Source organism: Bombus pyrosoma, linkage group LG1 (genome assembly GCF_014825855.1).
Source record: "Bombus pyrosoma isolate SC7728 linkage group LG1, ASM1482585v1, whole genome shotgun sequence".
Classification (NCBI taxonomy): Eukaryota; Metazoa; Arthropoda; class Insecta; order Hymenoptera; family Apidae; genus Bombus; species Bombus pyrosoma.
The window spans coordinates 1,659,836-1,681,546 of NC_057770.1; the positions used below are offsets into that span (position 1 = coordinate 1,659,836).

The 21,711-nt window shown below is 41.3% G+C and overlaps 2 protein-coding genes across 15 annotated transcripts in view; one reads left to right on the forward strand and one right to left on the reverse strand.

Moving 5' to 3' along the window:
- Nucleotides 1–21,711, forward strand: part of LOC122570491 (lachesin-like) — a 269,681-nt gene that overhangs the window by 184,855 nt on the left and 63,115 nt on the right. For 7 of the 8 annotated variants that reach the window (XM_043732905.1, XM_043732867.1, XM_043732929.1 and 4 more), the window contains one exon: nucleotides 8,446–8,552. In XM_043732905.1, the coding sequence (XP_043588840.1) occupies nucleotides 8,446–8,552 (107 nt within the window). Of the gene's footprint in view, nucleotides 1–7,720; nucleotides 8,204–8,445; nucleotides 8,553–21,711 lie in introns of those variants that run through there. The other variant, XM_043732919.1, reaches the window with a different exon arrangement.
- The window catches only part of LOC122570527 (alpha-(1,3)-fucosyltransferase C-like), a 118,506-nt gene that overhangs the window by 4,218 nt on the left and 92,577 nt on the right, over nucleotides 1–21,711 (reverse strand). The window contains exons 1-3 of one of the 7 annotated variants that reach the window (XM_043732967.1): nucleotides 6,451–6,466; nucleotides 2,671–3,279; nucleotides 791–1,088 (exon numbers count right to left, since the gene is read on the reverse strand). The exons of 1 other annotated variant lie outside the window; for it this stretch is intronic. In XM_043732967.1, coding sequence (XP_043588902.1) covers nucleotides 791–1,088; nucleotides 2,671–3,241 — 869 coding nt within the window. In that variant the 5' untranslated portion in view covers nucleotides 3,242–3,279; nucleotides 6,451–6,466. Of the gene's footprint in view, nucleotides 1–790; nucleotides 1,089–2,670; nucleotides 5,106–6,450; nucleotides 6,467–11,140; nucleotides 11,160–21,711 lie in introns of those variants that run through there. 5 more of the 7 variants (XM_043732959.1, XM_043732950.1, XM_043732940.1 and 2 more) reach the window with 5 other exon arrangements.

Below are 21,711 nucleotides of genomic sequence, written 5' to 3' on the forward strand. Positions count from 1 at the left end.
ATATTAATATGAAATATATGCAATTAAAAAGGCGCGATAACATGAAATGTCAACGTAAGACAGCAAGGTCGAAAGTACACGTCTAAATTTAAGCGCCATTTATGTCAGAACCATTCAAGAACCAAAATGGTCAATTCCACTTTTTGTAAGTCTCTCAATTTTTTCTCAATCTTTACGAACGTATTTAAAGAAATTAAATTTAAACACAGGTTTCCTCCTCTCATTAAATACTCCATATATATATATATATATGTTTCTACACGTTACATGCGTTCTGGATATCTACGCTTCTAAATGCCCCACGTTTGTTTGCGTTCCAGTATTCGCTTCTCAAGAAACGAACGATATCAAATACTAAGGTAAAAAAGAAATCAGTAATTGACCATCTGCCTCTACTTTTCGATTTAGATTCAACGTGATTTCTGAACGGTTCAATTAATATTGTTTCAGTCGCCCGAGTCTGCGCTCCCCCTCTAATCTATTCGTATCGCGTTCGTCACAGGAGCAGGTATACAAAAAAGAGACAACGAAAGAGAAAAAAATCGAAAGTATCGTAGAGAACAAAACGTGGGGAAACGAAAAAAGGCAGAAGACGGGGCAAGCCTGTCGGGGAGGGGGAGGATGGCGATCGTTCGCAGAGCATGGTCACGTGTCGAAACAATTTTATACGGATTCGTCGTTCGAAATACGAGTCCGTCAGCCGATTTGAAATCGGTCAGCGGGCACACGGCAGGTACGAGCTGCGACTGACAATTTTACAGTCGAGATCATCCCGCGGCCATTGTTTTACCTGAGGCTATTGTACAGCTTCTCGGTTACGTAATCGTCGCACAACGAATTCTCGAATGACAGGTAAAAAAAATAGCCAGGTTCCGCGACCCGTGCGAAGCAATCCTGGTTATGGGGACAAGACATGTTGCCGCATTTTCCATAAACGTCGACCGGTATGTGCTTGGACAGTTCGTTCACGTACTCTTTCCGGCCGCTTTTTGCTATACAGTTGCTCACGAACCAGATTATCGGCTTCGTCTTGCCTCGAATCGTCTTCGACAACGACGCGTCCACATCGTCGACGATCGTTCGGTCACCTGTGCAAACGGATCGTTGCTTTGATGACATCATCGATGACTTTAATCGGCATTCTATTCGCTCTAAAGACCGCCCAAGCTCGTTCGTGTGAAATAATTTTATTCTGCGTTCATGATCGACATCTACGTCGTATCGTGACGATTAGATTTACTCGATTGAGATTGAGAATGCGCGAATCTCTTGAATAAACGTGAATCACGGTAAACATTAAACAAACACAGCCTCGTGCACTGCCTCGGTTGGACAAGATCGAGGGAAACAAGAAAGAAGAGAAAGAAGAAAATCAAAGAAACGACAAATACGTACTTGTTTATGATCTTTCTTTCTTGTAACTTGCAATTGTAGAAAATTACGGGGAACGATATAGGAAAAACGAACATGACATAGCTGAAAAGAGCAACCAATCGTAAAAATAAACAAACGCGAAGGACAGCTAATTTGCAACTTGACTTAATAAAGTCATCGGCGACACTCTAATTAGTAAGATTCCGTGCAGGCTTTGTACGTTGCGCAACGCTATTACGCAAAAGAATTGTTACAGTTTGTGGCTATTTTCCGGCCTCTAGCGACTTACCAACCTCCTCTTTCCTTTGGTCACAGCGCACGCACGGATACCCCGAGGAAAATTACGCGCTAACGATGGTATCTGATTATGGCGCGCATAACATCAACGTTGATAAGCTAACGATCGTAATTTAATTTCAACTTAATTACACGCATCAACGCGCCCTCCGTTCTCCATTCGATAACCAGTTACAACGACCTCGTTAGAGCTTTAATAATTGTATCCTATTTTTTGCTTTCGCCACGCAAGACACGTTTTCCCCGGCTGTTCCCCGGTCGCATACGAAGAAACTCGTAGCCGCAGAACGTTTTTGCCGCTGGTTTCAAGCGGCTGCGCGGCTAGGAAAGAACAGCTACCCGTGTCTCGTGTTACTCCAGCAAATGGCCGTGTTCTTTGTCGTACCGGGCAAAAGCAACGAGGGGGAACCGAGATTAATTACGCACAGCGACGATTATGAAGCACACGGGACAAGATGATGCGTTCTCCACGAAGCAACTACCGAGGGTGAAACGATTTTCGCGCGCCGTTCTCTATAGTCGGGACAACCAAATTTGATGTGCAAATTTATTGCTTTGTTTTTTACTCTCTCGTGTACTAACAGATCCAAACAAGAATGTATATGATTTATTACAGTATCGTTTCTTCGACCAAACAAGAGATGATTTACGTTATAGTATCTTAGCCTTTCAAAATAGTATGCTCCTTAGATTGTAAATAAATTTTTCTTCGTTTATTATCGACAATAAAAAACACTTGTTTCCCAATGACACGATCCGAGCAAATGCTTGCTGTAACTACTGAATTATCGGATATAAAAGAATTAGTTAGAGGTAGATCAGTTCGACATTCAGGTATCAAGTTTGATCGTCGCAATTATAGCAAAGGATGAAGAGAACGGACAAATTTCTCAAACAGATAATAAATATAATAAATAAGGATTGCTTAAACAAGGCTATCTTTAGAAGCTTCGAAATTTTCTCCGCGTTTCATCCACATTTTCTTCCTGATTTCATTACCTGACCCAGCGTAAAAGGCGCTCCAATTCACATTTCTGCTAGGCGCCACATTTACGTTGGTACGAGCATCCTTAACGACTGCATAAGTCCACACGATATCGCTGTCCAATCTGTATGTCATCGTGATGTTAAAGAAATCCTCGTAAAAGTGGTTAGTTATCGGCCTGTTGGCCGGGCTTTCCAGATTCACGAAAACATACCACTGCCGTGGACTCCTGTTCTTTGGCAAATTTTTCAGATCAAGATCGTTTCCATGAAATAAAACTGCGTCGAAGTCCGTCAGATTCACCACATTTCTCTTGTTAGTCGCGTAACAATTGTTCATAGGGCAATCGCGGGCGATGTAGCCTGTGCCCATGTAAAATGTCTCGTTGCTGAACATCTTGGTCCAAAATAGGATTTTCTTCGCCGTTTTCGCGTATCGTAGATCCTCGTCAAAGACTTGCCTGAAGCGTAAATGATCGTCGTCGCTCCAGTCGAAGCAGAAAAACAGAACGTACAGAGCGATCGTGAAGATCGTAAGGACGACCAAGCTGTTTTTTCCAATCACCCATAATTTCATATCGGTCATCTATGGTTATTCGTTTTGTTTCGAATTTTGTCTCGTTGCTGAAAAAGAATGTTGCGTGATTTTCATTGACGAGATCGTTCTCATCTGTTTTTCTGTGTCTTGCCGATTTTAATTTTTAACTAACAAAAATCCCGACGTATCGTTGGTTCCTCTTTCTTTCTTTTTTTTTTTTTTTTTCTTGGTCGCGCAGTCAAAAATACGTTTGTTACGTTCGAGAAACCAGCTGAATTGATCTTGAAGAGAGTTTAAATGAAATGTGCAAAGTATTCTAACGAACAGTTAATGAGTCATGTAGAGGTAACGAATGATGAGCAAATGTATTGCTTGTGATAGTAGTCTATTAAGAACACTAGATATACAATTAGTTACGCTACAACTATCGTAACTTTTTGAATATTTCACGACTCAGAAAAAGCACTTATAATATATTATTCAAAGGTAATGGATCGATTATGCACTAAAGTTATAGATAAATTTTTCTGCGAGTCACGTAACCTAGAATGAAAATGAACGTTTTCCTTGGACTTAAAATACTTTCAAGTAATTTAGAGGAACGTAAACGTTAAATAGAGTGTACCTTTATTACTTGAAGAACTATGCCCGTAGAGTACAACAATGAAACTGATTGAATATGTAAAAATTACCCGACGGCTAATAGATAAACGATAAAGAAAATTAACGAAGTGTTATTCTTATCGTTTCTTATCATTCGTTGACACACGCAACAGGCTGATACAGATAACAACGCTACGAAGAGCAAAAGAAACGGTCCGCGATATTATCAGATTTGATGGAAAATGACCACCAAAATCGTTGCCGACCCGCCTCTCTCTTGTCGATCGAAAATTTTGTAATCGACACGCGTCAAATCAAACGTATCTCTGTCCTCATTCTGTTTTCTTCTTTTTTTTTTTTTTTTTTTTTCGTTAAAAAAGTTTGGCTAAATTTCTGTTTCTTCGAATGTCGTGAAAATTACGAATTTACGTGATTATACAAATGTTAAGGTTCTCCATGGAAACGAGTTTTCTCACAAGCGAAATCAATCGAAAATTGAACAATTGCGTCGTGATCGAGGCAAGTCTATGGAAATCGAAATCTTTCCGTCGAATTGCAACGAAATTTGGCTAAAAATCTGTTGGTTTTTAAAGTTCACCATAGACACTGCACTCGCGACCATTTTTAATCGTTCGCGATTCTTAGAAATTTCGTGCATCGAGACGCGATTGTATCGGAACACGTCAAATGCAAAAAGGGAGGAGTCCGTTTCCGGCGAAGGATCGACGATGGAAAGAATGATAAAGCTTGTGATCGATGGTTCACCATTGCCACGACGCGTCCAACGTGGAATCCGAATGTGGGACACAGGTGTTCGATGAAGGAATGTGTCGGAAATCGGCGCAGTTCGCAGTTTACTCTCTGAAAGTCTCATAAATTTCGCGTATTCGCCTCGGTTGTCCTCTCGTCCTTCGGTGCGCTCCTCGCGTTCTCATCTCGAGGAACATCCGATGTGTCGTTCCTCCTACTATGTTTCGATCGTGATTCGCCAACTTCGGTTGTCATCTATGGTTTCTTCTTATTTTATCCTTGTATTCGGCTTTTTTTTTTTTAACTGGGACCGACAAACTTCGTTTTAAGACAAACCAAACAATCAAAAGAAAACCGAACAATCGAATGAAATCAAATGGAGACTTCGCGCGATCAAACGTGAAAAATATCGAGAATGCAAGATTGTTGTAAAACGCAAGAGCGATGCCAACCGCTATAGAAATACCACGAATCGCGCAACTACCGACTGTGTCAGCAGTTGTAAGCCGACTGGCCTAGAGTTGGTGGTGGTCAAATGCGATGTGCACGCTGTTATGTCTATGCTAGTCCCGAAGAAGGCATCGACTCTGCTCGGTGGGGGAACTATGGATGAATAGAGACATTCCATTATTTTTTAAACCAATTAATAGCCGTTGGACGAATCATTGAGCCGTCTGTGCTATCCGTTATGGGATCGTTCTACGTATGAAGAGATGATTCGGTATAGACATTGACGATCTAATCATAAAAATGACTCATTTCCTATATGAAAATATCTGCGTCTTTGAATTGATATGAGGCACAGTTTTACAATCAACACTCGTGCGATAAGTTAGAGTTATTTACAGTATGTATAATGAAACAGTTATTATTACGGAGCATGTTACTCTTTTTTGCTCTTGGATACGTATAACACGTATTAGAGGTCCTACTGTATAGCCGAACATGGCTTGTTCCAGGCTGGACAGGAGTAAATAATCGGCAGGAGACTATCCTGCGAAAATAAGCTGAAAATATTAAATTAGTAGCTTTTGACGGGGCGCTTTGTTTTGAAATTAAGTAAGTAGGATGAAATAATGTAGTACCGTTGTATATCATATCCATATGGAACTGTAACTGTAACAGGTTTGTTTGTGGGAAAGCGAAACGCTCGACGGATCACGGAGGTCATAGCAAAGTACTGGTGGATCGTGTTCCATCCGCCTACTCCGTTTCCTAAAACACTGTTTCCCTTGTTCCCTTGAAACTTATGATATCTTATGAAAGAGAAATAAGAAGACGAACTTGAAAGGATTAATTTATAGTGAAAAATGTAAATGAAAATAAGATTGAGGGCGAACGGAACGTATATAAAACGGCACAGACAAGAGGCAACGATCGATTTGAAACGATTGAAAGCGAGCTCGCTATCGGAACGAACAGATTTTATCGACAGATCGCCGACGAAATTGAAACTTATATAGTACAGCTTGCTCGCGAGTGACGCGGATCGCTCGATTAAGAGGCTTTCCTCGAGGAAATGGAGCGACTTAGCGGCGTATAACTTCGCTCCTTATATCAACTCAATCGTAAAACTTAGTCCCTTACAATCGTGCTTGAACGACACCGCAACTTCCGTCGGAACAGTATCAAGGAAGACGGAGAATCACGTGCGTCCGATGTCGTGATTTACGAAAGGAACTTGTACCGCGATGACTCTCTTTAACGATCATCTGGCCGCGATTCCTTTCCGTTTATCAAATACCCGCGTCAAATTTCGCGAATGACGGATAGAACGTTCTAAGTAGAACGAAACGAAATAAATCGCCGACAAGTTCACGCTCCACCAGCGTTTCTTTCTCTTACCGGATTTTATTTATCGCTCTAGCGTTACAAACACGAGATTAAGAGACGAGATTACTTACGCACAAACTTGTGTACAATGCTTCGAAAATTTGTCCTCGTATGTGTTTCGTGTGAAATTGTCTCACCTCTGCAGGATTTATTGAGAAACTCAATGATTACCGAAGAATAGCGTCCAGCTGTATTCCTGAGTAGAATATCAGATGGCTCTGTTCAAAATAAAAGTTCGGAATACGACATTGGTACTATCACGACACGGATTCAAAGGCACTGTATACGATTAGGTTACGAAATTACGCTTCGCGGAATGATACACAGTTCCATGACAATAATAGCGTTTGGTCCGAGGAACTACACAGGTACTCTACCATATGAACGTTGAGTTGAAGAAGGATCAGTTGATAATGGGCAGCACGATGATTTTAAAGCTACAATTTAGCGATACAAAAACAAGCTACGAAAAGTGATATAAGGACGGTTGGGAAGAAAAATTGATAAGATAAGAATATCGATAAGTGAACATTCTGTAAATTGATCTTTTTCGAGAGACACAAAACGTTCGTAACACACACGCGTTACACGATTTATATAATTTTTAGAGCAGAGTCGTGTCATGCTATCAAGATATAAATTCTGTTTTCTTTTTTCTTTATAAGCGATACCGAAACATTATACGAAACGATGATTGGAATCAGAAGCTCGTTCTTCTAATCAAATAACCGGAAATTCTCTAGCAGCCTGCTGTACCGATTGCTACAGATTTGAAAACCTTGAAGAACTAACGATCGTTTAGGAGATGCGCAAGAAGCAAGGCAGCGTTGGTAATCTCGCAACATCGAACAGCGACGCTATGATTAATTCTTCTCATTAATCACAGACCGATCCATCATCATGGTATCTGCGACGTTATTCTTTGACGGCGCTCGAAACGCTGCGAAATCAATCATAATCGGAGTTTAAGAGGATGCTGCGACTTTGTAAAGTCTCTCGAAAAGTCTTCCTGCACGGATTTATCGTGCTGGTATAATCCATATGTATGGGTAAACACGTTGTCACGTAACTGATTAACAAAGTATCACATAAACATGATTTTCTAGCATAAACTAGTTCGTAAACTTCATAAATAATTTCTTACGATATCTTAATAACTTAAGCCGAGGATGGTACATGTTGCTCGTTAATGTCGACTTGTACCTAGATTCCATTTTTATTTATAATACTAGACTTAATTACAGATATCATTTATAAAAATATTGGACAACCAATCGTTTTATCCAGCCTAATATAATACCTCATATATAATATGTCATATAAGATATGACTTTATAAGAACCTTCGTAGGTTGTTCATGATAGTCGCGAAAGTCATGACAATCACACGGCGTAAGGATTACATCGGCAGAGTAAACGTTCAGTTGCAAAATATTTGACGGATTTTATCATACATAAGATATCAGTAAGCGAGATAATTTATCGCGACGTGATATTATACAATTTCCAGTTGGAGACTCGCTTTCTTCTGTATACGCTTCCGATAAATGCAGCTTCGAGATAAAATCGACGGTTTCCTCTTTCACTCGAACGATCAACCAACTGCCGCCTTGCTTCACCCTTGACCAATTCCGAAACTTTCCCAACGGATTTCTTGACTGGTATGACTCGCGGTGACCCGCTTCCTCTTCCTCTTCCTCTTCCTCTTCCTCTTCCTTTTCGTCTTCTTTGGAAACTTGTTTCTCACCTACCATGCGTTTCTATCTCGACCGACATCGTACGTAACTGTATCGAAAAACATCCTCTGACCTCTCATTTCGACAAGGTATCAATGGTTTACGATCTAAAACGAACCACGTCGATGAATATTAAAAGCGAATACCGTAGTAGATAGTAAATATCGTTTCGTCGTATTATTATAAAAAGCAAGATGAATATTCTCGATGATTGTATCGGACGATAAATTTACCCATGTCGAGCGTCGATCTGTGAAATCGTCTCCTCGAAACATCAAATAATTAACAGCAGGAAGAAACTAGCGATTAATGGAATTTTCTATCTGTGCAGCTCTCTCCGATCGACCAATGTTTGCCGAGCCAATACCGAACGTCACGGTGCCATTGGGGAGAGACGTCAGCTTACCCTGTGTCGTTGAAAACCTCGGTAATTATAAGGTAATTAAATCGAAGAATCAATGTCATATCGTTCTATGCAGTTTCCAAGTTTCGCTAACATATGTACGCGTAACTCTCTCTCTCTCTCTCTCTCTCTCTCTCTGCGCTGTCGAGAAGCTTCTTGTGCCAAAGCTCCCTTTACGATTCTTACATTTTCTTTCAGCCGTTCGTTGTAATCAAACGTTCGAAGATAACGCGTTAAGCACGTGAATTTACGTCTTTGAATTATGAACGTATTTTGCGAAGAACAAGATTCAACGAGGTTGAAATTTGTCTGATTGGTCGCACGAGAGAGGGAGGTACGACGAAAAGTTAAAAATGACGCAACGGGATGATTCACACACACAGTGACGATCTCGGTTTGCACTATCGAATTTTCTCTGAAAGCTATCTCGCGAGAGGTGCTGCGCGGTTGAAGCAGGACCTGACGCTTACGTAAGCGCACGTCCATGGTTCCATTATTACGCAATATCGCGTGTAAATAATAAACGCCGCCGCAGACGTTGTAACGTCGCCGCGTTCTAAAATATTTACGCTATCTGCTCCCGATATATCGATTCCCTGGGCCGTCCCTCCAAGGCAAAATATTCGCTGCTGCTGGCGAAACGTTTTGTCGCGGTGTGCACGCTCGAAATACTTTTGTCGCGACGATTTTAAATGGAACGACGCGCACGAAGGAGCCCGTTGAACCGAACTAGAGCTCTAAGTGTCGCCCACTACAACGTGAATAGCGTTTTCAAAAACCGAATAAACACGGTGTCACCGTGCAGAATAGCTGGTTTTCAAAGGATGCGAATGATGCTCCTTTCGATGAACAACTTCCGTCGTCTCGCTTGTCCTGTGCAATTCGATTAACATAATCGAACATATTCACGGTAACTGACGAAACTATTTTGCATCGTCTGGACGGATAAAGTTTCGTAACGGCGCATGAGCGTTGAAAAAGTTGAAACGGAAAATTCTAATCTGAGGGATATTATTATTATTGTGCCATTGAATAGTAACGTTGTTTTGGTTTACAAAGTCAAGAGGCAAATGAACACTGAACAGATTGTTATTGCCGTTTCTTGTAATCTTCAGCCAGAGTTACACAAATAGGAAGATTAACTTTTTGTGCTACGTTCGTTGGTATAAATGTGTGAACGTGCTCCCTATGACAGAGTATTATCCTTTCTTCGATCGGCATAGTAACATCGAGCAGGCGACGAGATTACAACTGGCATACATTATCTCTGTATTTGTACTTATACTGATTTTAATACGTCAGACTATTCATCCAATTCATCCAATCGTTACATTATTAAATACACCTATACGTTTAATACATCTCAATTTCATTCAGATTAATCGAATTATCATGCTCGTACAAGACAAACTTGTGGCCGATTTGGTGCACAGTTGGTTTGAGTTTATTTGTGATCCATCTTTCCAAACGTTCTTAAAAATAATGCTTTTCAGCATACTTCTCGCCATTATCCTCGACTCATTCCGACTGCCAAGCTATCAACTGTACAGTGATCTTTAACGACAGAAAAAGGGGCTAAGAGACAATTCATTTAGCTTGTAATTAGTTTCCTTTCCTTTGAAGAATCCAACGAGTTCGAGAGACTCGACATGAAACAGATACCGAATGAAAAATATAATCTAAAGGGGAGTCGTCGTTAAAGAACCAATATCAGTAAGAACGAAAGTAGAAATAGCATTACGTTACCTAGCAATCGCCGTTCCTTTCAAGCTACGGAACAGCAGAAAAAGAAGATTAAGAATAAACAGAAAGGGAAATGAAAACGAGAATGGCCGTTCATTTTCTCGGAAACGATCGTTTAAACATCTCTGCTATTATCGCGCGTGTAAAACCACGCCGGAGCAAGATCACCGCGATAATTCATCCGTTGGCCGGCACGCGTAGCCATCGATTAAGGTTATAGAACAGCGGGCAAAGGAAAATAAAAGGGAAAAGATCGGCTGGTACAGTAATAAAGAAGATCGGAGAAAAAAGAAAGGACGAGAGATAGAGGGAGAAAGAAGGCAAAGAAAAAGAATTACGAGAAACGTTTGCATCGGTACACACGATCGCTCATTAGGATAATATTGGTGGAGCGCGTAACGCGTGTTCCATATTACTCGAGCATTTACCAGTTTCGCGGTCGTAAATCATTAAACGAGGAGGAAGAACAAAAGACGTAGCCTGGTTGAAAGGAGACGGCGAGCAAACGGAAATGTAACGCGGCTCGCGCGCTTCTCTCGTTCGTCCTTTCGGTTTATTCGCTGTCTTTTCCCTATCCTCTCTGACGTTCAATTATGTACTAGCACTGCATCGGAAGATCCCGGAGTTATTAGCATTACCGCAATTCCCACGAATGCTTCCTCTCCCGTTGGCTGGCGTGTCGGTAATTTCCATCGGTTCTTTTCTGCCGTGGACCGCAATCTCCACGATCCAGGGGCGGATTCTTCGACGTTATCTCAGACCAGCTCGATGCCTCCCACCGACCAGCATCGGAGGACCGCTGTTATGCAACCGCCTCCGCCACTGCGCCTCGCCGCCGCTATTGGAAACGCATCAGTTGTCCCGTGGAGGAGCTCGATGTTGGCAACTACGAGGCCAGCCTACGGCAAGATCGACATTACACGCGAACAAACATATCGGCCAGCGGAACCAGCGACCATCCACGAGACGGATCGAGAGAAACCAGCTCCACCGTAGGCTGAAAAACAGGCGAATAAATCGCGGGACCTTTGTCGAGAATAGCACTCTCTTTATATTCTGTCCATGGAGGAGAGATTATGGAAAATTTTCCTGTGTATGTATATATATAGAGAGAGAGAGAGATAGTAGGTGTATATAGATGGGTGTTTTATAGCGTACGTAGGTACGATAGAGACGTTAAGATTGGAAAATTCTAGGGAGAAATATTTTCAATAGGGCGTTCGAAGCGTCGGCATTTCGAAATTGCAACGCGGAATCTGTTTGGTTTTTAAATGCAGGAAATGAGAAGCGCAGACGGTTCGGCGACTGGCGCCGTCGCGTTGGTTCGAATTAAATTTTGAAACAGGTAGAGAGTGACGCGACGGCGGTAAATATTTCGCCAGCCAAGTTTCAAGGGGTCGATGCGATTTTTATTTACATTTAATTTGATTTCGTGCCAAGCGGATTTTCTCATTACGTTTCACCGATTTCAACATAATTTGAAAACTGGTAGAATTGTATATCATGGTTAATTTACCCTATGATATCGTAGCAAGTTTTCCGCGTCCGGCAATTCTTCATGTTCTGACTATTTTATTTAGCGATCTCTCCACGATTCAAATATACACGTATATAGGCTACCACAAAATGTAGGGGGCGGGGGTGCTATTCATAGGGTCGATTCTGGAAGTCAAAGCGATAAAAAAAAGGTTCGTGTAAAAAGTCATCGTCGGAGGCTTATCTTTGAATTTACAAACAATTTCATTTTACCGGCTAGCATTATACCGGCTAATCTTTCTCTCTATCTTATATGCGCATCGCATTTATCACTCTTAAAGTCCATGAAACGAAACAAGCGACGGGATAGACGTAAATGTTAGTCATTTTCTCTATATATTCTGTACAAACAGAATTATTTCCACTTACGAAATGTCTTAAAATAGCGATTTCTCGATAATCTTGGTATACGTTCATAACCTTCGAATCCTTTGGAGCGGTTTCGAAACGACGACCGATTTGCGCTGCCCGCGTAACGTAAGATAACGAAATTTCTCGGTAAATTCAGAGTTTACGATACAACGGCGATTGCGATCTCTTTCTTGTAAAATAGAGAGCGCCGGGAAGGCAGATGGGAAACGATACGCCCGACCGTGGCACGAGGAAGTCGCAAGAGCGATAGTCTCGGCCACGATCCCGTTATCACGAAGAATTTCGCGCAATTACGTGGCCAAGAGATGATTGAGCACCGCTGCTAGGTAGATGGGAGCGGCACGTGTTCCGGGCCGAAACTTGCGCCGCATCCCCGTCTGCATGTCTTCCACGCACGTGCACGTGACTGCACGCGGGAACCTCGGAGAAGACATTGCCGGTCGGTTGAAGGCGCTTATTAGTCCGAGCCAATTACGAACGCGAGTTCCTGAACGACAACGTGCCGTGTCGGGAAAATTGCCACTGTCGCGCCCGTCCTCTTTCCAACCGGATTCCAAAGGGATTCGAATCCTTCCTTTGTTCGATCCCTTTCAAGGAATCCAACGCAACCGATGGAAATTTGATTTTCAACCGACGAAGGGACAATTTGCGGTAAAGGGAGAGTCGGGCGCTGAGTTTAAAGAATTTCGGTAACAAAGCACACGTACAAGGTTAATTTAATAAGCGAACATCGTGAATGATCTGACGGATACGTACAAGATTCTTCGTATAAATAGACACATTTTCTACGTAGGTGTAGTCAGTGGAAAGTAGATACTGTGATACGTGAAATCTCTGTATCGCCATTGATTGGTATTGGATAGATACATATTTCGTATATATTGGGTGGACGTGAGATTGATGAAAAAGTACGCAGAGGGAAAGGAGGAGATCGGGAAAGAAGAAAAATCGAGAGAGGATTAGGAGAAGGGAGAAAGGAAGGGAAACGTGAGTGGATTAAAGGAAATGAAAGGAATAATAATTATTCGTCTTTACATCCTTCTCGAGATAAGTGTATATCTACGTTTGCGTCAAAGGAGAGTGAGTAATTATAAATATTATCTATATTAATTAAATTGAATTCAATTATTCGCGTGTAATTTCATGCAAGAATTAATACTGCATAGATTAAAGTCACTGTACATCCTTCAAATACGTTACAACTTTTAGGATCTTAAATTCTGCAGGCTAAAATAACAATTTTCTCGGATTGAATCAAGATAGTATTAAATGACGAAAGATTTCGAGGTGGTAGAACGTGAGCGGAAATGCAAATTAATATACCTCCAGTACCTATCCATTGAACATTATCCTGGTTGAGAGAAAAAATCTTAGAAAAGTCAGATATTACAGCGAAAGTAGCTTGGAAGTATAAACGGGAATCAAAGGAATGGGGTGGATGGTGAATGGTTAATAAGCACGGCGATGATAATTCATTATACGTAACTCCAGTAACGGGACAAAAATGTGCGAATTCTTAGAGAAACAACGAGCGTTGCAAAGCCAGAAGAATTTTAATAATTCGGCTGATGCATTTTTATGAAAGAAGAGACGAGCGTTACTATGCGGCGACAATAAACTGTAAGCTCATCCGCGTTTACTGCTTCGACCATTATACCGGAGAAACATAAAGATGTTCGCAGCCCTCTACGTTCTAAGAATAAAAATTGAGGCCTTTTCAGTCGATTCCACCCGCGATCAGAACCGATAACTTCACGGAGGAAGACGTTTCCCCCCGACGATCGGTGTCATTTTCCTTTTCCTTAAGAAACCATAAATGGACATGTTACCACGAAGGTTGGTAGATCGATAAATGTCCCATACCGTACGATCGTTCCTCTACTCTTTCAAGAATCTTCGGATCTTTTCTATACTTATATAAATTACGTATTTTCTGTAGAAATAAAGAAAAAAGAAAAAAAAGAGAAAAAAAAAGAAAAAATGAAATTGGTCCGGAACGTTTGCAAAATAATTGCTATATTTTTGTGGATTCTAAAACAGAGATCCATTACACGTTTTAAATGGCGAATACTTCATTTCGATTATTTTACAGATTTTGTGATATCACGCTGGTTCTATAAACTTGCAGAGATTAAAATTTGTTCATAGATGCATGAGAATCCGCAGCCTAGTTATTGAGCGATCAAAACAATTTTATAGTGCGCTATAAAACGTCAAAACTGATTTACAATATCGTAGCGAAATTTGTCCGGTATTAAAAGGTTACTGATCGATATTGGCGTAAACAAATGGAAATGTTATGTGGAAATTTACTGGGCCGAACGCAGCTCGAAATTTCGCCCGATATATTTTAACAATTTATTCGATGCCGGTTCGCTTACGTTTCTCCATTCCAGATTAACGTTTCATTAAAGCTCGTTGCTTCACGGTACACGCGGAAACATTATTTTGCGTGATGGAGTACGCTTTTGAACCACGTTCTCCGTTTGCTACCGAATCGAAGGGGTTCGTTACACGTCAGTCGCTATCCCGGCTTTTCCATCGGTATCGTACGATCTACCGATGGGACGCAATTCACGAACGCGTAGTCTGTCCTTTAATCTGTTCCAATAAAATCAATCCGGAAAAATCGTATCGAATCACGATACCTTGCCTGGGCCGGAGAACCACCGCCAGGAACGTATTAACCATTATCGATCCTTCCTCCCGTTCTCCTCGTCGTTCCATCATTGCTCGCCGTTCCACCTATGGCTTTCGATCAAACGTAAAAAGAGAATCTACTTTTCCGCGGTTTCATCAATTTTTTATCCGCGTTCTTCGCCAGCCAACGAGCACGCGTTTCAGTCTGCACAGACGACGACGTTGGAACGTTATTTTCGAGAACGAACAGCGAGAAACAATCGGCCTGCCAGTTTTTCCCTCGACTTTGAAATCGTGTATCACCCATTTCACCGATCTAACAGTCTCATTAGATTCGACGTTTCACTGGTACAGTCCCGAGGGACCGAGTCGACTTCCAGCTCTTTGATCGGAACGCCAGAAAATTCTATTTAACGCCTGCAACGAAGTATCTTCGCTCGTTCCCTATTTAGAATGTTTCAGCCGATACTGAAAGAAACCGTACGACTTTGTCAATTTCCTCGAATTTAATTATACCACGAAGCCAGGGAATCACGATGAAACTCTTTCGTTCAAATGAATTCCTACGCTTGGTCCGCTTGTAGAATACTCGGTACGCGTATTCGTTACGTGCTCTTCGGGTACGATGGACGGCAAATTGAAAAAAATGACTCGCGATATGTACGGTTTCGTAGATTAGGTTGCAAGGAGAGGCAGACGTGCCGCAATTTTGTTCCATTATACTCGTCGGAAATTGCAACGCGAGGCCGAAATACGCCGAATATGAAGAACATAGACGGTCGCCTTGTTCGCCATCGATCTTTGATCGTTCGTTATCTTGAATATAAGAAATTCAAATTTTCCGCAAATTATAAAAACAGTTACGGTTTAATCATTTAATCGTTCAGTTATTTTTTCATTTATCAGTTATCGTATCTGTAGGCGTACAGTATTGTTTAAATTGCAAAAGAAAAGCCGGTAAGCGAAGAATTGATTTAACGCAGAAGGAAAATTCTTTAATAAATAACGCATCTTCATATCTTACGACGAGGAAGAAGGTAAACAATTGCTTCATATAAAATTTGTTGTTCCATATATAGCGACGATCTTTGATCAGTACGCCACGATTGTTCATGAATTTATGTAGAAATGTACTGAATACACGTAACGTGCAGAAATGTATAAAACATCCAGTAAAGAGAGTGAGTATTCGTTATAATATTAAAGTAAAGTATTCATAATATTTTTAAATAATGAAATAAATCTCTATTTAATTCTCGTTTCTTTTATTATGTTCACATGAACGTGAATTTGAATAAACATCCGCAGTCTACTAAAAATATTTTACAAATATAATGTAATTTAGTTTCGTCCGTCGTATAAACAAGCCACCTACATTTTGTAAGTACAAAATTAATTTATCATTATACTGGATCTATCAAGCGCTTCGTAACTCATTAACTTTTTCATGCTCGATGTTGAATATACGCAGCATCGTGCCCTTTATTTAACTCACTAATCGATTAAACGATGAACGTACTTCTTTCCAGTAAAATTCGCTCTAAATTTTAATACGTTGTGCCCTCTTTACAAAAATGTTTCTATTATTAACGATTAACAAACACAATATTTCTCAGAAGGTGAACGAATTCAGTTCTGGGAAAGTAAATGTGTTCTTTATCAATCTTGATATTTTCGTAATTGCAAGTGCCATCCGAAAAAAATGGAACGATATCGCCTTTACTTCCACTCGCATTGAACTTCTTATGAATCTATCAACGCGTTATCGAGATATTAGAATACAATAGGCGTGAGACATGACGAGATCAAAAACATTGAACACGTTGAAACACGTGTCCATTATCGACGGAACGGAAAGACGAGGGAGGTGAGCTGTTCCGGTAAAAGGGGAAAAAGTGGAGGCGGCACGGCTGCGCGTACTCTGTAATTAGCTAATTAGGAGATGAATTTAATAATTAATTTGCTAACCGAATTACAGCGGTGCGAGCGTGCGTCAGGCGTCGGCGCCACGACGCGCCGACGATTTGGACGTCGCGTGTCGCCGTGAGTCGCTTCTCGTGATCTGTGAAATTATCTTTAATTACCGCGCCGATAAATCGTCGAGTTAACTCGTGCTCGAGATCCGAAGAAAATAGTCAAATCGTGGTACATCATCCAGGAAATGTATTCTTCGCGACGAAAAACATCAAGTGAGAAGGTAGTGATAACGTTTATCGATTAACGCGAAACTTTTGCGCCGGAGAATAATTCATTTCTCGCCACCTTCCTTCTTCCTCTTTAATCGCGTCCGACGTAGAATTTGGTACAATTGATTCTTTCTAGATCCTAGATAAAGTCTATCATCGTCTGTTGTGCATCTTATCGAATCTTTCTTTATGATTGAAAGATTTAGATATTTCAGTAGTATCGATCATTTCTAATTACAGATAAGATTGCAGGTGAATGTTAATTTCCTCGAAAAATCTACTTTTAAGCTACAACATTTTCGCCAGAACAGATCGTTTTATTTCGAGAACATGATCCTCTTATAGCTGATATTTTCAAATGTGTGGGTACCTTCAATGTAATACGAGTATGTACAACCCTAAAATATCCTGTACTTCATCAATCTAGGTACATCCAGAGTTAAAAATAATCGTTATCGGCTATACTAAACGCTATCCTCGGCTAAAAAAAAAACATATAATACACATCGTGTAATCCACATGGCGGAAGCAGCGAGTAATAACGCAATAATGGTAGTATATAGGAGTTACTATATTACTTATAATAATTATAATAATAATACAACAATAACTGCGTTATTAATCTGTAGATTACACTATTCGGAGTACATATCAGAGTAAAAAAAGTGGAGAAACTATACGTATACTTGGCACTGCGATACTGCAAATATCGATACTAATCACATTCCGTAATACATCTTCAACTTTCTCAAGACAATAAGGACGTTCCATCGCGTTTGTGCGAAGCAAAACTTCATCCTTTCAGAGTTCCAATCTTTCCCCTTGATCTCTCCACCAATCAACTTTCCCCTCTAGTCTCCGCTTCTGAACTACGGAAACTCCCTTTACCCACGTCAACGAATCGATTCGCACATTTTAAAGAAGCGTCGTACGACAGGCAGCAAAGGGAATGAGTAAGTTGCTCCCATCTGGTCTACTAGGCGACGTGTTCGGATTTCTCCGACGACGACCAACTGTCAGCAGATGTTTCATTCGTAAAAAAAAAAAGAAAAGAAGGGCGGGGGGCGGAGGAGAAAATATGCCACAACAACGTTAGGACTAAAAACCGCGGAGAAATATAAAAGCGACCTTGTGGGAAATCAAGTTCGGCCTAATGACTGCGCCGGTAAACGTCGGGAATATTTTCGCAAAGTTGATTAAAACGAGCAACTCCCCTCCTCGACGCTAAACGCCGCGCCGTTGTTGGAATTGCGCGTCGGTTCGACCTTCCTCTCCTTTCTCCTTGACTCTATCCGCCACTCCTACGTTCCCACTCTCCGTTCTAGCATTCTCTCTCTCTCTTTTTCTATCTTGTTATGTTCTCCAGCCACTCGGTTACTTTTTCTCCCTTCGCCCCATTCCATGCAGTGGTTAATTAAATTCTAGATCGGCTGGTCGATTGTTTTAAGAAACTCCGCGTAAACTCCAACGACTATTGCCTCCCCCTTTCCTGTCCCTTTTCTCTGCCTTTCTTTTTTTATCTTACGACACGACTTAATTTCGGACGATATTTAATGAGATCGAAGAACGTTCTTGCGGAAACACGAGAAATCGATCGTCCTTTTGCTCCTCTCTTATATTTCTTTTTCGAAGTACGTGGAGGTGCAAAGTCCGACATACAATGATTACAATCAGTATTGGACATACACTCGTATTTTCCAATGAAATATTTTTCTTTCTATCAGATTTTACATTTTTACTTGGTCCGAATTCGTTAGCGCGTAAATACTACAACATGCGCGACAGCGTACCGATATTGTAGTGTAGTCGCTGTACTTTCATCCAAGAGGAGGCCAGTTTGAACAACTACGCTGCTCTAAGGAATTCCTCTATCGGAAAAGGGGAAAAAGAAGAACAAAGATCCGCCTGTAACCAGGTTGATGTATTCGCGAGAGTCTTTATTAAAACACATATAGCTGAAGTGCGTCTTATCGAAGCTTCGCGAAAGGTATTCTCACGGATGACCATCGGGCCATGGTTTCTAACATTTTTTATAGTTCGCAGTTTGCATCTAAATTAGTATTTCCCAAACCAGCCTCGGTTCCCAAAAGTTCGCCATGTTCGTTTCTGACCAACTTCCCCCTGGCTCTTCTCAATTTACTCTTTCTTCTCGTCTTTTCTTCCTCCTCGTTTCTTCTTAACCAACCCTGGGCTGCTGCACTTTCGAATTTCGCCTTGCAGCAACGCGCACCCGTTACAGCCACTGTAACGACTCTCGAACGAGAGCGAACGAGTATCGTTTACGAGCCTGAGAATTTTCTCGGAGGGTTATTACTCGCCGAGAAGAATTTAGAGCCACGCTGTTGATTATCGAGCGTGCGTAAAAAAAGAAGTATGTAGATGGCGAAGAGAAACGGGTTAATGCTAATGTCCTTCCTCGAAAATGCGCCTCATCTTCGTTGCAGACAGGATCCCGGACGACAGCGCTTTAGAATTCTCTTTAACACACCCCTTTCGCTGGAATTCGAATCAAATTCCGTAGGATTTACGAAGAGTCACGCTGGATAACGACGTCTGCTTTCCAAAAGGACCAACGAAGATGTTGCTAAATCCTACACAAGCGTTCTGAATTTGACGAACTGAAACCGAGTTGCTTGACAAGATGTTAATTATGTAGGTTATCGATCGGTTCGTATAAATGAACTGAGTAATTGGCTGACATTTACGGCCAAGAGATCACGTTTATATTCAGCTGGAACGTTTCTGCTGGTCAAATGGAGATTCGTTGTGAATGTCAACGGCACGTCGGTATTGTAGACTGTAGACGACTGACGAAGCACGTATTTAAAGCGAGACAAGCGTAGATTCCGTAGAGAGTTTGTAACATTAAGATGGCACGTGACTCGTACTGCTTCCGAGCTACCGACGACTACGGTCGCCGAGTAATTGCTGTCATTCGAAACTGGACCGTGATGAGACGGGTGAACCGCGTTCCAAATGGTTTCAGGAACTATCATCGACGGTCAATGTTAATCCAAAAAGCACAAAATGCTGGCGACCGAATGTTGAAAACACAATGGTCGAGGACCAAGTATCGGCACACCGTTGTATTTATTGTACAGCATTGACGTAGTAATTAAATCAGCTCCAAGTACATTAAATTTTGCATCAGTTAATGGTACTTTCTCGTATGACTACGAAAATTTGATACCACGTAAATGAAATACAAAACCTGATAAAAATGCGAAACCTGCGGCGAATATTTTCCGTGGCCACTGTATGTTCTAGCAACGGAACGCGTCTTTAATTACGTTTATTACGTACAAGCCTTCGGTCGGCAGTGGAGCAAGAAGGTTGTAAACGATGTTTAAGCGGCGAGAAATTAGATCGGAATCGGTGAACAAGTATCGACTCGGTTTTAAAAAAATGTTTCCCGTGAAATTGAAAAAAATTATTTCTCTTCCATTTTTGAAGCGTGTTTTTCCCGCCCTTTTTTTTCATTTTTGACGAGTTGCGTTTATTCCTTTTCCCGTCACCTTTTATCGGTTTTATACGTGCCGGTCATTTCGGAGTACAAAAAAACTCGATTTGGTTGACAGCCGCTGGCACACGAACCCAAAAGTGATCGGGCCAGCACGATGAACGCGTCGATCTATATTGCACTGAATCATCCGCGTGACTGTCGATAGATAGCAACAAGCGCGAGCAGCCTGCACCGTTGATTTCTGTTCAAGATGAAAGTGTCGAATCCTACTCACGGGATAGCCGTTACTGAAAACATCGAACACAAAAGGAGAAGCTTCATAAAAATTGTTTTCAGCTGAAAAAACGTCGACAAATAGTCTGTAAAATATCTCTAAAATTTAGTATCGCCAACTTTACAAAAGAGAGAGAAACATTGGTGTTTACCAAGGAACTTTCACAGAAGCAATACCCACTTAAAAAAAAAAAAAAAAAAAAAAAACGAAGAGGCGCAAAATCGATCAAAGTTTCTTAAACAGGTTGACCGCGACAAAAACTCGCCGCTACCGACATAACGCTTTTTCCTCGCGATATAAAGCGTCAGTTGCCAGTATCGCGGCGGCAGTTGAGCTTGACTTTGAACCAGTGCCAGGGATTTCAATCGAGGCCGCAAGCGGCGCGAGCTTTACCTCGAGATCGTTTAAAGGCCAATATAACGCCGGCAGCTACCTTTGCGCATCAGAGAGCCGGCTCTCGTTTTCTCGATCGAGCGCCATTCACTTTTCACGATCCATCGCCCGGGATTGCGACCAAATTTTGGTCAGTAACTGTACCTTTGATCCTTTAATAATCGGTTTAGAACGAACGATATTTCGTATGAAATGGTAACGTAGTAGATGGTTAATGAGTTTGAATGATTCATTTGGGAAGGAACGCGGCTAATGACGACGTGATTATAAACGGAGATGGAGGAGACTACCGGTGGAAGTTTCGATATGATGGAATACGAGGCACGTTGGATGTAAAGAAGGACGTATATGACTACACTGGAAACTAAGGATTAACCGATTTCAACTAAAAGCTTTAATCTGCCTCGATATGGCGTTCCTTCAAGCGGTTGTTAGCTGCCTCGTCTGCTCTCGTTTGATCCTTTCGATAAATTAAATCAACGAATCAGGCCATCCGCTTTGATCGATGTTTAGCGTGGAAACAATTTCTGCGTAATTTCCTAGTCGTATGTTTTTAATGTATGTTCGTGTTTCGGAAATTTTCAAAC